The sequence below is a fragment of the Peromyscus californicus genome, unplaced genomic scaffold (assembly GCF_007827085.1).
Source record: "Peromyscus californicus insignis strain IS unplaced genomic scaffold, ASM782708v3 Scaffold_1__1_contigs__length_55948999, whole genome shotgun sequence".
Lineage (NCBI taxonomy): Eukaryota > Metazoa > Chordata > Mammalia > Rodentia > Cricetidae > Peromyscus > Peromyscus californicus.
The window spans coordinates 28,249,655-28,267,917 of record NW_026294492.1 but is presented as its reverse complement, the minus strand read 5'-3'; the positions used below and the strand labels follow the sequence as shown (position 1 = coordinate 28,267,917).

At 43.1% G+C, this 18,263-nt stretch overlaps 1 protein-coding gene across 2 annotated transcripts in view; it reads left to right on the top strand.

Annotated features, from left to right (window-relative positions):
• Positions 1-18,263, top strand: part of Fez2 (fasciculation and elongation protein zeta 2) — a 41,378-nt gene that overhangs the window by 21,605 nt on the left and 1,510 nt on the right. The window contains exons 6-8 of one of the 2 annotated variants that reach the window (XM_052746302.1): positions 10,838-10,918; positions 13,070-13,145; positions 16,269-16,334. In XM_052746302.1, coding sequence (XP_052602262.1) covers positions 10,838-10,918; positions 13,070-13,145; positions 16,269-16,334 — 223 coding nt within the window. The remainder of the gene's footprint in view (positions 1-10,837; positions 10,919-13,069; positions 13,146-16,268; positions 16,335-18,263) is intronic. The other variant, XM_052746303.1, reaches the window with a different exon arrangement.

The following is an 18,263-nucleotide window of genomic DNA, read 5'->3' as shown; positions in this document are numbered from 1 at the left end:
CTCCTGTTTATATCAGACATTTTCACAGATCATTAACTTTTAGAGGCAATTCCCTTGGGTACAAAAACAAGTTGAAATACACCAGGCTATGTTTTAATTCAGTTCTTCCTGTACATCCAGAATTATCTCGAGCTTGAAAGACACTGTTGTCTACCTGCTTAGTATCCTACCTCTGTACACCTGGATGAAAAAGGACCTACCCTGTGAAAATCACGACTGTTTCATTTACAGGATGTGGGGGAGGGACCTTATTCTGAATCTTTGGCTGCAAAGATAGGAATCTTTCTTGCTCTCCTTTCTATTTGGCCCAATCACATCGAACTTTCTAGAGTGCTTAGAGTTGGATTCTCAGCACAGTCAAAAATGTATTAACTGGTATAACTTGGAAAGCCCTACCCAAAAGATGTTTGGGATGTCAGCAAGTGGTGATTTGTAAGTTCTAGAGAAAACAGGAAACTGTTTTCAAAAGAATGTTATCCTAAGTACCTGCTTATGAGGTTTGAGGAGATGATTGCCTAAAGAGGCTCGCTGGAAGAAGCTCTTCCTTGGATAGGTTTTCTTCCACAGGTGCATTGTATTGTATTTGTGACGCACCTCTTATTATGACTAATGGCCAATTTAGTTTGTCTCTTCTTGCCTTGTGAAAGTACCCCCAGTGATAGTTTTCCATTTAATAGTGATCAAAGCTGACATTAAGATAAGAGAAATTTGTTTTCATTTAGACAGTCACTATTAGATCACCTAGAAGTATTATCTTAATTAATACTAGTTCTCAGCCTAAAAGGGATGTTCTGACATATCTACTTGAAACTTTGGCTTTTGTTTAGAAAAATAAAAGTACTAGGGTTCCTTTTCTCCCTTTCTTTAATTTGGAATTTTAATTTTGAACTTTTGCTAAGATAGCAAAGCAAACTGCTACTCCTCAAGGGCCAAATCCCTCCTCTATTTTATAAATAAAGTTTTATTGGAACACTGCCATATCCATCCCATCTACATGGTGCCTGTGGCTGCTTTCATACTATGGAGACAGAGTTAAAGCATTTCACTGGAGGCTGTGTGGCCAGCAAAGCCTAAAATACTTACTATTTGACCTTTTCCAGAGAGAGCTTGCCAGCTCCTGATTTAAATAGAGTGTACGTAATATTAGGGAAGGGACTGGAGAGAGAGGGCTCAGTAGTTAAGAGGACTTGCTCTTTTAGAGGACCTGGGATGATTTTCCAGCACCCTTATCAGTTGGTTTACAACCATCTCTAACTCTAGTTTTAAGAGATCTAATGACCTCTTTGGCCTCCAAGAGCATTGCACGCATGTAGTGCACATACATGTGGGCAAGATACTCATACACATAACATAAAAATGAATCTTTTTTTAATTTGAGGGAAAAATGTAAACTCAATTTGGATTTGAATAGACAGAAAGATCATGGTATGTAATTATATAAAATATTGCCATGTTCGAGCCTAAGAGTTTGTTGTTTGGCAGCTCTTCACCAATGCAAGGTGGCCATGCATTGACCAAACCATCTTCAAGCCTCAAAGACCCCTGGCCCAACAATAGACCTTGGTTCTTTGTGTGTCTGAGCTAGTAGCTAAATAAAGGGGTCTGGCAGGTAGACCAGTTGTCTCTATTTTGGGAATTCCTAAAAGGGATAAAAATGTTGGGTACCACCTGGTCACAGTGTTTTTTCCCATAGTGATAGAAGGTGATTTAACAGAAAATGAGTGGAGAAGGTGCTGATTGGTCCTTTGTTTTTTAAATCGTTCTCCATGAAAGGATAAATTTGTTTTGCATCCTCAAATGCAAATATTAATACATTTCAACAGTAATTTGTTGATTATAATTGACAGTATTCATTTGTTTCTTTTCCTTTTTCCTTTTCTCTTTCCTTCCCTCCTCCTATTATCCCTCATTCCCTCCTTCCGCCTCCCCCTTCCTTCTTTGCTCTCTTCCTTGTTTCCTTGGGATTGAGCCTAGGGCCTCACACATGCCAGGCGAGAGCTGTACAGCTAAGCTATACTCCTAGCACACCATACTTTACTTTATTGCAAAGAATAGTTCCCAAAAATTAGTATAAGCAACATAGAAGATTATTGTGGCATAGGGAAAAAACTTGGATATATAATATTTATTATTTTTGATAAAGCAAAACTATGAACTGTTTTATATGTTATATTATTTTCTTAAAGATTAGCATTGTCTAGTGAAGTAATATTTCCTTTGTAGTAAAAAGCCAGGAGTCTGTGCTTTACTTCTTGTAGCTTTTTTAAAAATATAGTATTTATATTCTTTGAGAATTTTATACATGCATACAATGTATTTTGACCATATTCACCCAGCATTCTGCTTAGTAGCTTAGATCTGTCTTCTATCTCCTTACCCTTTCCTACCTTGGTATCCCCCATTTTTTATAATCCAATTTGTGGTCCCCATCTACTCATGGGTATGAGGCCATCCACTGATGCGTGGTTCACCTATCAGGGGCCATAAATACCCCTAAAGAAAACTGATCTCTCCCAGAAGCCATCAGCTCTCAGTAGCTTCTCAGTTGGGTATGGGGGACACCACACCCATCCAAGCTAATGTAGTATATATTAACTGAATGTAATTTTGTACTATTGCTTTTCATTCATTTTTCATACCTTTCTAATGTTTTCTGCTCAATTCTAAGATCTTTGTTTTGCTAAAAACCAAAACTATTCAGTAAATTAGTACTTGAAAGTGGTCAAACTATCCAATCTGATGTGACTTGTGGGGAATAGTAGCTATATTTTTATTTTACCTTCTTTTGAACTCCCTGAGTATAAGAATATTAAGGGAGGAAGGGCCGATGAGAAGAAGTGAAAAGTAGATAAAAGCCTTCCCTAATTGTTTTCCTTACCGGTGCTTCTGACACAGCTTTGCTACTGGAAGTTGGCAAGCCGCTGTGGCTAGTTAGAGACCTGTTCAGGTCGGTTTAGATAAGTCATAGAGTAGACGTGCAGGCGGAACCAGCTGAGTCTCCTGGCCGCCTTCCTAGCTTTGTTTCCCCCGTGTTGGATGCTGTTTTGTGGTGGTGGGTGTTTGTGAAATTCGTTGAATTGGTGAAGGGCCCTGCATAGAAAGAGTTGATGCCGAGGATTATAGAAAATAACAAACACACTCCAACACCATGTCTGCTTCTTGTTGCTCTCGAGTTTGCTGAAAGTTTTCAAATTCTCTTGATTGTTCAAAAAGACCTTCAGAGTTCTAGCTGATTCCTAGATCTTGCTGTAGTAGACCATTTCTTCCTGTGGTCTCTAGTCCTTTCTGCTACGGCTCGCAGTCAGGAGTCCAGTGTTTCTCAGTTGCCATCTTATTTATAGCTGGACACCTTGATGCAGTTTCTGCTGTTCTGGGCAAATGTAGAAGGATGTCATGATTTCTTTTGGGAGCGATGACTCTAATTCTCGCCCTCCTTTAAGTGAATAGAGTCCAGACTTCTTTGAATATTGATCTTTTCTAAGCACATTGCTCAGTTCTTTCTGTGTATTATTTCATTTAAATCTGCACAACCACCCTAGAATGCATATTAACAATATTCTTATTGCCATATCTTGGATAAGCAAATGTTAGATCTACAGAGGCCTTAGCTCACAGAAGTAGCGTGCATGGAGAGAGGAAGTACAGCATTATCTAGAGGGGCAGGAGAATTCTCTAGAGGGGATGCAGAGCTCTCTAGAGGTAAGAGCCAGCATTGGCTTGCATTTCTTTCCTTTGAACTACCCAGGCAGGTTGTACATGGGCTCAGAGCTCTTGGCTTCTTTCTCTGTCTTTTAGGTTTTATAGATTTTTTTTTTTTAAGTTCCAAATATTATACTGTGTTGCTCTTGGTTTCGTCTGAAGAAAGTTTCCAGAGGATGGATGATTTTGAGACTCTCCATTCATACCCTCGCCAGAAAAGGAAATGATGAGAGGCGACTGAATGTTCTGAGTTACTGAAGGCTCTGTGTTCTATGTCAAATGGCCCCTTCCTTCCCCTGACCTTGCTCCGTGGCTTTGGTATTTTCTCTGTAGCAAGGGCAACAATAAGACAAATACTGTAATGCTTAATCACCTTCCTGCCTGTATACGGGTTCATGTAAAACACTCCATTCCAAGCAGGGCATTTGGGGAACTGTTAACTCCTTCCTCAAGAGGCAGTGGGGGATCTCCTAGAACCTGAAACTGCCCCAATGTTTTGCTTCTGCGCTGGGCCATTTGGATTTTCCGCTTCATAAGTGGGAATGGTAGATTGAATGGAGGGAGGATGCGAGATTGGCTCCTGACACTCCTAATATTTTCATTCATCTTAAGGATTCACTTTAATTAAAGTGTAACAAGTCTCCAGCATTGTTCCTACCATTCAGTATTCTTTGGCTTGAGACTTAGCGGCCAGTGCCTGGACGTGCCTGTGGTCCCTCCCCTGAGAAACGGTGAACAGAGAAGTGCCCCTTCCGTCCTCTCCTCACTTTCTTCCTTTTACTTAGAAAATTTAAGTAGAAAGAATTCTTACCTCTGTACCAGTTCAGCACCTAGTAATACTGCATCTGTTCTCCAGATTGTAAGTCTAGCATTTCTCAATGGCATGATAGTTTTAAAAAGTCAATTTAATTTGTCTCTGAGGTTTTATCTTCTGAAATACATTTTGCTTTCCAAAAATGGGGTGTTTTTGTTTTTTAGTTGATGGAGCAGTTGTGAGGCAGAACCTATCGTTTCTCGGTGGAGTTCTTTTCCAGGTTCTTCTAGTTCCCGCTTGTCCTGCTCATCTATTCTCTCTCCCTTCTGGTTCATTGATCCTCTGCTGCTTCCTTTTATTAGCCCAGGCTTTAGTTCTTAGTTGCTGGGCCTTTTACAAATCATGCCGTGGAGATTATTTTGCCTGCCCTTGTTAATCTCCTGTTGATTTCCTAAGCTCGATCCCTTGGTGGAAACTTCCGGAATGCCACACTTCACTCCTTTGACCCATAGTTTTGTGTCCCGTCATGCCATCAGTCTCTGTTCACACTTAGATGGCTTTTTCCTTCTGGGTTATTTTTCTTTCTCCTACCTAAGAAGTTCAGAGGCCTTATAATATGGTGAGAAAATTCCAGGCTCGGAGGCTCTTGGCTTCTGGTGTTAGGGGTGTCACACCTGGAGTGTGGCAGGTCATTTTACAAACCCTTCCTATGACCCAGGCCCTGTGAAGATCACTGTGATGGAGGGATGCAGGATACCCAGTCTCTCTCTTGAGAACATACTCACATCCTCCTAAGGAAACAAAGACATGGAAATAAATCATTGATCATCATCTGCTGACTCTGCTGTCACTCTGGAGCACTTACAGCTTCGTGTGGCACTTGTGTCTGATGGTTGGTTTGTGTGTGCACGGTTGTGTGTGTGTGGACACTTTGGTTGTCTGATGGTCAGTTTGTGCATGTGTGTTTGTGTGTATGTGTAGTTGGACTTGGTTTGCCTTCTTAAAAATAATGTATCTTTTTGGTTGAGGTAATTCATTTATTCATAGAATATTTAAATCAGAAGTCCTTCAGATTATATCTCTTGACCATCTCCTTCCTGGTGAAGATGCAGGCCTCAGTAGGTGAGTCATGGTAGAGCTAGCAGAGCTGGGAGAAGAAGACCTAGAACTCTGATTTTGAGTCTGGCCTTTCTCTGCCCAGGTTGACATTACATTTCTTTTTCTGATTCCAGATACTTTTGACTGGCATGTGACTCCTGGGTTCTTGTAAAACTTTGCACATATTTTCCAGCATGAGTAGGAATTGCTATAGAGCACCTTTAAAATATACATATTGGTTTAACTGAGCAGCCTTTATAATCAAATATCTTTCTGCAGTTAAAAATCCCAAAGATGGCCGGGCGGTGGTGGCACATACCTTTAATCCCAGCACTTGGGAGGCAGAGCCATGAGTTCGAGGCCAGCCTGGGCTACAGAGTGAGTTCCAGCAAAGGCACCAAAACTACACAGAGAAACCCTGTCTCGAAAAAAAAAAAAAAAAAAAAAAAAAAAGAAAAAATCACAAAGACAACACAACCCAGATTCTCTGTGTATTATCCATCTTTACATGGCTTATTTTTATACTACTTTTACTTTCTCTTTAAAGACTTTATTTTTTAAAACTATTTCTTCATATAACTGCGTATATCCCTTTTTGTCTCTCTTCCAAGCCTCCATACACTTTTACACACATTGTAAACTATTCCATCTGAATCTGTCATATTGTGATTTAAACTGCAGCATTACTAAAACTGAAACAGCAGCAGTGGCTGCTGGCTCCGCCCATCTCAGCTTCCCAGCATGGCATGTTTACGTTTACCGCCAGCTCTGGGTCTGGGAGCATGTGTACCATCGACTCTCAGAAGCAGTGGGTCTATGCTTTTATCAAAGCAGCGTGTAGCCCAGAAACCTCTTTTTTTTTTTTTTTTTTTTTTTGTCTGTACTAGCAAAAGCTAAATTCACCACGCAGTGTAATGTGTGGCTTGGAGACGCCTCATTCCCGCCCGCCATGCTGTAGGTCAAGCCCACACGCCAGGAACCCGCATAGAGTAGCTCAAGCCTGCAGGCTGCCACTAACTTGAGAGAGACAACTAGGAAGCTGTTTTTAGCTTCGTTTTAGAATCTTCTTTTTAAGGTTTTAGGTGAAAACTCTTGCCCCACATTGGGCACCATTAGTAGTTGAAATTTTTCTGTGTCCACCCAGCTCCTGCAGCTGCTCAGACTCAAGTAAACACACAGAGACTTATATTACTTATAAACTGTATGGTCGTGGCAGGCTTCTTGCTGTCTAATTCTTATATCTTAAATTAACCCATTTCTATTAATCTGTAAGTTGCCACATGGCTTGTGGCTTACGGGTACTTTACATCTTGCTTCTGGCAGCATCTCCTGACTCAGCCTTCCTTTTCCCAGAATTCTCTTCTTTGCTTATCCTGCCTATACTATACTTCCTGCCTGGCTACTGGCCAATCAGCGTTTTATTTATCAATCAATCAGAGCAACACATTCACAGCATACAGAAAGACATCCCCAGGATAGAGCCTTGTGGCTCAGTACGTTGATCAGGTCCTCTTATGCTGAGGACAAAGCTGTGCTTTTAGGGACATAAAGGTGCATCTCATCTGACTTTGTTTCCATAAAATTTATGAAAAATTGACTTAATCTTTCTCTGCTCCCACTCCTGTCCATCTTTCTTCAGATATTGTGCCCTGTATCTCCCATCACAAATATCGTTAATGGTTGGGCACAGTAGCTTTTGGCAAGTGCCTGTTGTCCCAATCCCTCAGAGGCTGAAGAAGGAGAATGCTTGAGTCTAGGAGTTGGAGGCTAGCCTGGACAGTGTAGCAAGACCTATCCTTAGACACAGGCACACAGACACAGACACACACAGATACAGACAGACACACACACACACACACACACACACACACACACACACACACACACACACTCACAGTGTGACAGTTGAAAAACCCAAATGGGATTGGAACCCAGGGGAACACTGGGCAGGGACAGTCGGATACTCAAGAATGTGGTGTCAAGAATCCGGAGAAAAGAACTGGCGAGCAGGGATTCCTAGAGGTCTCACAGGGATCTGAGGTGTCTTTGGACTTGAATGTTAAAGAAGATAACTCTGGGGAAAGTAGGTTGAGGGTTTGGTCACTGAGAAAGCCCTTAGAAAAAAGGGTGGGAATGAGTGAAGGGGAGAACTGTGACTCAGTTTCCCAGGGAGGCCGGCATTCATAGTAGCTAGAACACTCAGTTCTCAGCCAGATCTGTTAATTGTGTTCTTTCTCTCTCTCTTTCTCTCTCTCTCTTGGGTTCTGTGTTGTGTATTCTCTGTCTCTCTCTCTCTGACACACACACACACACACACACACACACACACACACACACACACCACCCCTGTGTCCCTAGAGTCTCTCGACTGTCTATTTAGATGACTTTTTTTTTTTTTTTTTTTTTTGCAGTGGTACAAAGTGCAGTAGGGTCCTGCCATGTGCCGTCTTGCTCCTCTGGCTTGGCCGTTGGCTGCGGAGTGCTCCGGGGCTGGGTGCCCTTGGCTGTGTCTGCCAGCGCAGGCATGGCCGAAGTTTTGTTGGGAAACTTGGACTTCAGTTTCTTTGGCTAGCCTCAGTAGGCGGGCGGGCTTGTGTTTTCCCGCCTGTGTGGGTTTCCCGTGGTTCCATTTTGACTTCTTCCTACCAGGCTAGAGTTCTGATAGTGTGAACATCATCCCTCACTTTCTTGTGATTGAAATAGTCCAGTGGTGCTCACGTCTGTGTATTTAAAAAGGAAATCTGAAACTGCGCATGCGTCTTATGAATGTGTATGGACCTTCTTTTTGTTTGGCTTTGTTTTTTTCCTTCAGTGATCCTAATTAGGTTTTGACTGGGAAAATAAAGCTAATGAATTTGGACTGTACCTGAGTTTTCTCGCATGTGTGTTCTGACTCCTTTGCCCAGCTTGAGGTTTTCTGAGTTCTTACCTAGCTTTAGCGTGTCCACAGAAAATGCAGCCAGGTAATGCAGACTGAAACAAGCATTCTTTTAAGTGCTTTTCCAAGGGAATGAATTTTGTAGAATGCTTAAATAAGGAGCTGACTTGTTTACTTGAAAATCATTTCCTATCGTGTTTATTGTTGACGTGGGAGCCTGTGACATCATCTCTCTGATAATCTGTTTTAAAAATAGGGAACAAATTACAATGTGGTGTGTGAAGAATCTTCAAAACTAGTTGTTTGTAGGTTTTATTGTAAAAAACTATCTCTTCCATCAAAAGTAATCGTTAGCCAGGTGTGGTGGTGCACACGCCTTTAATCCCAGCACTGGGGAGGCAGAGGCAGACGGATCTCTGGGAGTTCGAGGCTAGCCTGGTCTACAACTCGAGTTCAAGGACAGCCAAAGCTATTACACAGAGGAATCCTGTCTCAAAAATCCACCAAAAAAAAAAAAAAAAAAAAAAAAAAAAAACAGAAAAAAGAAAAAAAAAAAAGAAACAAGAAGTTATATTCTCAGCAGAGTAAGGAGCCATGTGTCATGTGGAAGTGTCAATTATCAACCAGATAATTGATTCTTGCCAACAGAAAACTGTGTGTGGATATGGATCTGGAAAAGGTGGGGCAGGAGACTGGTGGAAAAGGCGAGGTGTGCTGAACAACTCCCACAGGACAAGTGTGGGTGCCCTCGGGGTTCAGCAGTGCCCTGGGCTGGTGGGGCTGGACCAGAAGCACAGTCTGCCTCCTTGAGGAGTAACCCTGTTTATATTTCTCAGGCTCTCTGATAATCAGGGATTCTTCCCACTCTTAATATTTATTGAGGGCCTCAGAGGGCTTTACTTCATACATATTAAATTGATCAATATTTACTGTATTAAAAATTAAAACTAATAAAAGATTAATTCATTTGAGTACCAGAGCTAAATGATTAATTCTTATATAAATGATAAGTTTTCCTAGAATGTAACTGGAAAGCTTTTGGTTAGGAAAATGTCATTGGTGTTTGTTTTTGTCAGTCTTGTGGATGTGTGGCGTCACTGAAGGACAGGCGTCTCAGCTCTGCTTCTGCATGCTGTGTGTCCTTCAGAATATTGCACTGTACGTTGTGACAGACTGAGAGAACTGGAGTGCTGTATATGGCCAGAGTACATGATGGACTTGAAAGGAATGGCGTGAAGCCTAACTGTGCACAATGAATATACAACAGTAATTAAGGAAAAGATCATGTCTTGATGATATGAAGGTGTTTGAGTTCATGTACCTCTAGGAGAATTTCAGCTGCCTCTTAACTTGTACCTGGGCCACACTTAGAGATCACTTGGACTAGTGTATACATTTTATGAGAGCAGAGACAACTGCTGTGGTTTCCTTGGGACCTGGAAAAATATGTTCAAGTTTGTTCCTTCAGTGTTTACTGGCTCAACTTTCCCCCTGAAATTCCAGGGAAAGGCACCATCCGGTGACTCAGACGACAGCTTCCTTCTCAGGAGCCTTTCCCTTAGTTAGTCATGCTGCAAGAATCTCTCTCCTGCCTTTGACTCAGCTGTTAGACAGGTACCAGTGGCCCTTTTTACCATGCATGTGACTGTGCAGGCTGGTTACAAACACAGATAGGTCACTGACAGGAAAAAGAAAGTCTCATCTGAGTGCAGTGAATTCCAGGAAGTCTTCTTGGAGGTTGCTGGGAGAAATCAGCTGAAATTGTTTTCTACAAACAGAGTGGATAGTCTTCACAAAAGTTTTGGGGTGCTCAGCTGGTAAAATGGGATCCATTCTGCTCCCCAGGAAGCACATACCATCTTCCAGTTCACATTTTCTTTCGGCAGCAAGGCAGTGGTGGGTGCCTGGAGAGTGAGTGGGAACAGTCGACTCCCTGGGTGGCAGCATGCTCATCTGCCAAATGTTAGCTTTGTCTTCCCCAAACTGAGGGTGGAACGAGTGATCTTGAGCCCAGAATAGGCCCGTCACTCAGGATCAAGTTGTCAGTCTTGGGATGAAATGTAGGTAAACAGTATCCAAAGGTATCTTAAAAATTGTGTGTGAAATAAAATGTGTGTACAGCTGACATTTATAAGAAACGGGAACAAATCTGTTAGTTACACCAGGGACGATCTCTGGGGGTATGATGGCCTACCAGCAGTGGGTTTTGCACTGGACTCATACAGGCATGGAAGCACAAACAGTTTCTAAACAGCATGGTTTCATCTGCTTTATGAGAATGAGTAATTGTGGCATTTTCTAACTGCTTGTCTGTTGGGCACGGAAAATCATCACGGAACATTCTACTAAAAGTCTCTGAACTTCTCTCTCTGTCCTTTTCTTCCTGGGCCATACAATGCTGCCTTTAGCGCTTCAGCATGGAAGGGATCTCAAATGTCATTCAGAATGGCCTCCGCCACACCTTTGGAAACTCAGGTGGAGAGAAACAGGTGCTCCATTATCCTTATTTTCCTCTCCTCCTGCTTGTTCCTTTTCTCTGTCTGTGTGGGCCCTGAAAGTTGGCACTTTTACTAATTTATTAAGACCACCGCAGGAGAGAAGCACAGGTTCATTATATCTGCAGTCCCAATAATGAAGAGAATCCCCCTGGGAGAAAGAGCATTTAGATTGGACAACAGACTAATTGCATTCTTAAGCCGGTTTCAGGGCCCCAGTTTCTCATGCCCACCTCTAACAAATAGATATTAATATACTGACATAATGGATTGCATGCGCGGAAAGGGCTGGTTGTGGAGACAGCTGAAGTGGAACATGATACTCTACTTACAAAAATCTGGGAAAGAAGATCTCATTTTAAGGAGAATGTGGCCAGAGGTTGGTATCTTTGAGATTATAGAGTCTTAGGTAAAAAATACGCAGAGAGTGTATTTTACCTCTTGTATCTGAAATTACACACGTTGTATGGTGAGCCAGCTCAGTTGTCGGCCAAGTGAGGAACAATATCATGTATACAGAAATATATGCCATGAGCCTGTACAGTCCGATGTGAAGTGACTTGGTTTGTATTTACAGTTTGGCATAATTCAGAGGAGGGTCACAAACATGGGAAGTGTATATATTGGTGACTGTTTTGAAATTATCTTTCCCTCTTGGAAAACTCCATCTGAAGAAAGACACTCTCGTAGGCTAGGTCTTGGATGATGAAGAAGGTGTGCCAATGGGGCGTGTAGGCAGTTGAATCCAAAGAACCAAATGCCTGGTGATTCTACAGAGGGTTTTTGTGCATCACTCGGGGGTGAGGACTGGTATTAAAGAGGGCAGGCTCGCACTGCCATTCACAGCTGATAGAGAGAGAGGCTCCATGCGGACGGTTGAATCCCAGTTTTTATTCTCTGCCACTTACCTCCATCAACCCGCAGGAAGGAAAAATAGCTTCCAAACCGACCTGACTCATGAGGAGGTGGGCCCACGGCCGCGGCATAGATTCCTGATGATGCTTCATATTTGATGCATGACCGAAATCTTCGGGGGGCACATGCCCGTCTTTAATGGGCATTTTTATAAAGAAACATACTTGGCTGTACAGTTGAGCCTTACCTGGAGAAGTCTAGTCCAGAAAGGCTGTGGGGCACTTTGGTTTAAAAAAGTGGAACAGCTCATTTTTCCTACTGTCTGGACCTCGGGCCCAGTTATTTTATTTATAGACTCACACGGTCCATGGGGATTAGGAACAGAGTTGGAATTGAGAACGAACATGGAGGACAAGCTTGAAGAAGCTCAAGGACTGGCCAGGGCACCAACTTTCTATGTGAGCCTTTGCAAACTGCCCTGAACTCCAGAATAGAGATTCTAGACAGTTATTTCTAGAACATGCTTTCGTGAGATTTTCTTTTCTCTTTTTGGATGCAAGTGTGATAATCATGAGCCTTTAGAGGGAGTGAACTGGCTGGGCAATTTGTGACAAATTTGGAGATTATTTTTATTATTCATTTACCTTTTAGGCCATTCTTTCTCACTTTTCTCATCTCTAATATCTAAAATCACTTATGCATACTTATACAATCATTTAAATATTAATTATATGTTTCAGTAATTGTTTGGGGAAGTGAGTCTTCGTTATTCATGTCTAGAAGAAGCTGGTTTGTGTTCTGAAATGTCATCATGTTATTCATTTGACCGTAGCTTTCAGTCAGAATAAGAATGGTCTGAAAAGGAATGATTTGACTTCCAGAAATTATCAGTTGTATAGTATTGTTAAAACTATGCTGTTAGCTTAATAACTGTTGTGAAACTGTGTTGAAAACTTGCAGGGAGAGTGCTAGGTAAGACTCCACCTTCAAAATGAGCAAATTGAGCCAGTGGTCCTCAGGCCGAGGTCTGAGGAATGGTCAATGGCTGAACCACAGGGAGGTGGTTGTTGATGTTCCTGTGAGGTTCACACACAGCGGGGAGAACTGGGGAGAAAAATGAGCCCCAGTGGAAAGAGTCAGACTTGCGGGCTTGCTGCCTGTTCCCTGCGCTCGTCTCCAAACCAGCTCTTGTTCGTGTTCTAGAGTAGGCCATCTAGGAACTGCACTGTTTTGAAGGTGAATTTATTCAGGCCTAAACGATGCTTTTTCTCCCCCCCTTTACCTTGGCAGTATTTGACGACAGTCATCCCTTATGAGAAAAAGAACGGCCCACCATCTGTCGAGGATCTTCAGATATTAACAAAAAGTGAGCGGAGACAAATTTACTTGTTTGCTTGCTCCTTTGACTCTTGCTGATTCTTAAACTCTTGGTTTTCATTTCTGGATTTGATTTTTGTTTATTTTGTCAGTGGAGGCTGGTAAATGATGGATGGCATCCTTTATTCGTATGACAGTGAAATGAATAACTATAATATCAAATGTAGTGCTGACTCTGGTGTTCATTGTTTAAATTTTTTCTTCTTAATTTTTGAATTATCTGTGAGCTTAATTTTTTTTTTTAAATAGAAAACATGTACCTTGAATCTCCATCATCTTACATGAGAACATGTCTGTCAACAAATAAAATGCTTTGTGGGTCTTATGTGACTTTAGTGGCTGAATAGGAAAGACGTAGAGATTTTAGGGTAAATACCCCACCTTCTTGTGAACGGAAAACCGGAGGTATTAGCTGCAGGGAGATTTTAAGAACATGCATTCACTCAGCAAATGTTGTTAAGACCTGCTGTATGCCAGGCTCCTTTCTGAGCACTGTAGATATATTAATGAATAAAGCAGATAAAGGTACTCCATGTGTGTGTGGCAGTACATTTGAAAATGGTTTGTGAGATTAGCAAGTAGATGTATTAAGCATGTCTTAGAGTAGTTATAAAAGGCCACAGAAATCTGGTCACTTTTATTTTTAGGGATATTCTTGGAAGTCACTTTCTCTTTCTTGGTAGCATTGGAAAATTAGAATAAAAATATTTTCTCAGCTTACCCTATAGCAAATAAATTACATATGATTTGGGGTAAGTCACAATCAGGGGTAAGTTGGGCTCCGTGGTTAAGAGCACTGGCCTCTCTTCCAGAGGACCTGGGTTCAGTTTGCAGCTCACAACTGTCTGTGATTCTAGTTCCAGGGAATCTGATGCCCCTTCTGGCCTCCACAGTTGCCAGACACATACATGATACATGAGTAGACATGTAAGCAAAACACCCACCCACCCACACAACAAACAAACAAATAAATAGTTGTTCAAATCTCACTAAAAAACAAAAAGAAAGAAAGAAAGTGAAGGGATTGAGCACTGGCCATGGTGGCTCACATATGTATTCCAGCACTGAGAAGGCTGAGGCAGGAGGATTGCCGTGAGATTATGAGATTTAACCATCCTGGGCTACAGAGTAAGACCCTGTCTCACGACAAACAAAGTATAAAGGATTAGATTTATTACTTAGATGACTTCTTTTTTTTTTATGGTTTTTTGAGACAGGGTTTCTCTGTGTAGCTTTGCGCCTGTCCTGGAACTCGCTTTGGAGACCAGGCTGGCCTCGAACTCACAGAGATCCGCCTGGCTCTGCCTCCCAAGTGTTGGGATTAAAGGCGTGCGCCACCACCGCCCGGCTTATTACTTAGATTACTTCTAATTGTAACTTTTGTGATAATTGCTTACAGAAGGACATGCAAATGGACTGCGTGGGTGGATACTGATGGTGACACATGGGTGGGAAGCCTGAGGGGGAGAAGTGGCTCCCTCTCAGCCCCTCGGCTGCCTGCTAACCTCAGTTGTTTACTCTTTTCCATGGTGAACAGTACATAAAAAGTCTTATATTTAGATGTAGATAAATCAAGTGATGCCAGTCAGTCTAAGATAAAGAAGCCAGAGCTCAGCTGGGTGGCCAGTCCTCTCACCTTCAGCAAGAGCTTGCAAATTTGTGAGTGTCCAAGATCACATAAGACGGTTAATTACGGGAGTCGAGTCTCTTAATTCTTGGGCAACTCAACCCCGATGACACTGGCCCTCGGAATGTGATTTTTATAGAGAAGTTAAAAAAGTTTGAAACCTGATTGAAAGCGGCGGTGCTGAGCCTAACAGTTGTCTGAGGGAGGGAGCATAAATACTGCACAGAAAAACAGGAATTATGGAACCCACCCCAAGCACCTCAGCACGGGGATGAGACCAAAGTCATTGCCGTTCCCTAGAGTGTTGCATCCCTAGAACGTTCTTAGATGATTCTTAGATGCTGCTTTCCTATATGGACACCATTTTGGGAATCTCTGGGCATCTTTGGGCAACGGAGTAGCATCTAAGATGTCCACTCTAAGATAGCTGTGATGATGCTGTTGACAATAGATGAGGAGAAGTGTTTCTCTGGTGAAGGCGTTTGGGGACACCAGGGCCTCTGCTACTACCACAGAACAAAAGCCATTTATGGGTGGGTGGCCTTCCTCATCATGAGAGTTACAATAGTTGTGTTTAACGGAAGTCACTGTATATGTTGTCCATATGTAATGAGGAGCTGGATCCTCATCATACAGCCTCTGAGACAGACCTAGTTATTACCCTTAGGTTACAGATGAGGAACTTGGTACACAGGGCAATAAAGTCCTTACTTTATTGAGTAAGAGAAGTGGCAGAGCCAGGGTTAAAAACCCCAGACGGCTGATTGGATGGTTACAATGTGCAGTCTTCTCATACATCCAGGGGAATAATTAACTGTGAAGGTCCAGTTGTGAGTTTGTCTCTACCTAGGTGATTTAGATTAAAAACCAAGACTGAAAACCTGATGCTGAGTGGCTGGTGTTTCTGTTTTGGTCTACACACACACACACACACACACGCACACGCACACGCACACGCACACGCACACACATTCACGTGATCTCTTTATGAGATGTCTCCTCATCTTCTTCCCTAGCAGAGAAGGTGTTCAGAGCCTACCAGATGCAGAGTTGCCTCTTAGGTCTTTCTTCATTTGCTCTTTAAATGTTTTCTCTAAATCTGACTTGTGTATTATTTGGAGAGTACAGCTAAATCTCCCCTTTCTCCAGGAGGTCCTCCAGTTCTGAGGACCTTTGAGGGTTCACGGCTTATCAAAGCGCACAATATATTGTCCTTCACTTACTTCCCAGCTTCCACTAGAACAAAGCAGATGCTCAGCACACAGCCCAGTGCCTCTTGCCTGCCTCCAGGCTTGAGAACATTAAACCAGGGAAATGAATCTCACTTCTTCACTGTATTCCCTTATCTAGAAAAGAATCTATGTGTAATTTGTGTGGCTCAGTTACACTGTATCATTCATTAGGATTAAGGCTACAACTTTGAGATTAAACATCATTTTGACCTGAACCATGAGTTATTGCCATTGTCTTTTTCTTATTTTGTAGTTCTGCAGGCCATGAAGGAGGACAGCGAGAAAGTTCCAAGCTTGTTAACTGACTATATTCTGAAAGGTGAGTTTTATGATGGTGTGGGAGCAGTGGCTGAGGAGCCGTGATTAATCAGGAAATGCATCCTCTTGTTGACAGAAGAAAATGTTCGCACAGCTTTGTTAATGTACAGTGACGGTAGATAGGTGACTGATGGATGACTGTAACATTTGGACTCTACAGAACGTAGCTTCTGTTGGAGATCCTGCGCTGCAAAGTATTCCCACAGCTGAGTGGTGAACACTTACTGGAGGAGAGAATTAAAAAGACATTGGGGCCGGGCGGTGGTGGCGCACGCCTTTAATCCCAGCACTCGGGAGGCAGAGCCAGGCGGATCTCTGTGAGTTCGAGGCCAGCCTGGGCTACCAAGTGAGTTCCAGGACAGGCGCAAAGCTACACAGAGAAACCCTGTCTCGAAAAACCAAAAAAAAAAAAAAAAAAAAGACATTGGACTCTGGGTGTGGTGGTGCACACCTTCAATCCCAGGACTCGGGAGGCAGAGGGAAGGTAGACCTCTGAGTTTGAGGCCAGCCTGGTCTACATAGAGAGTTCCAGGCAGCCCACGGCGTACATAGTGAGACCCTGCTTCAAAAAATGAATACATTTTTAAAATAATTAAAAGATATGTCCACTCTTTCTGAGTATCAGGTATGGACATAATGGTCCTGGAAGCTTGGGAAGGGTGGTGTCTTATCTCGAGGGCAGTAGGAAATTCCGGAAGGACAGATCTGCCAGGGCAGATGGTGGAGGAAAAATTGTGGACACTGCCAAGGGGAGCGCAGAACAGACCAAAGTCTCAGGTAGAGAAGGGAAGGAGAAAAACGACATTTCTCAACAGTGAGACGTGGGCTGTAAATATTAGAGCACACGATCTGGATCATACAGGCTGGGGGTACTGAGGAGGGAAAAGAAGTCATAAGATAACGGGCCTCATTTGCTGAGAAAAGGGCAAAAATGTTAATAGTCCATCCTCAGGCGAGGGGACTAGAGAGCTCACTCAGTTATAGGAAAAGTGGCTGCTGGGCAGTGGGCTCATTGTTAAAGGCAGCATTTGTTCACGGACCGGATTGGAAAGCGGCACAGAATTTACATCTCGTAGTCTGGGTTTGGAGAGCAAGCTCTTCTCATTACTGCTGTCTTTGGCCTCTCTCCTCCCCCAGTTAGCAGGAGATAAAAGTGTCGTGACCCCTGAGACATTTGCTGTCTTGGATGGACTTTTTATTCATAGAAACGAAAGGGGCTCGCAGTGAAGGATGCAGAAGTACCATTTGTAGAGACTCGACGTGTAACAACAGCAGCCAGCCGTTTGCCAGCGGTGAACACGGGTGGAAAGGGCTGTCGGCATCTTGTTTAAAAGTGTTCTTTTTTTTTCCCCTGATGGATGGCCTTTTCTCCCTACGAAATTAATGACTTTTTTTTTTTTTGTACCTGACGCCTATGTTTGCTTTTGTGTTGTGCTAGCGTTGGTTTTAAAGCTGGATGGCCCTGCGGTTTGTCCTGGATGTAACAGGAAGGAGACGAACATAAAGAACACGTCTCAGTCTTTAATACAGTGGGTCTGGAGGTCTCTGCCAGGACAGCCAGCCAGTGGCTTCTGGAGGATGTTGTAGCCTGGGAACAGGGCTGTGGGAGAAGAGGAGTTCTCACTTTGAAAACCTAGGACCACTACTGTAAATCTCGTCCTTCCACTTGGGGAGGCGGGTGTCCCCCACTCCTGGGCCTGCCCTCCCACTCGGGGCACTGGCTGTCTTTGAGCCGTGTCTGGTCACGCTGTACCCGCTTCCCGTGAGCTGCTCTCTGCACAGGTTGTGGTTCTGTCTCCGTGTTATGCTGTGCAGACTGGGTTGGAAAGCAGCCAGAGCTCAGACTCCCGCAGTGATGCTGTAGTCTAGAACATGACCGGGGGGGGGGGGGGGGGGGGGGGGGGGGGGGGACGACGACAGAATGTAGAAG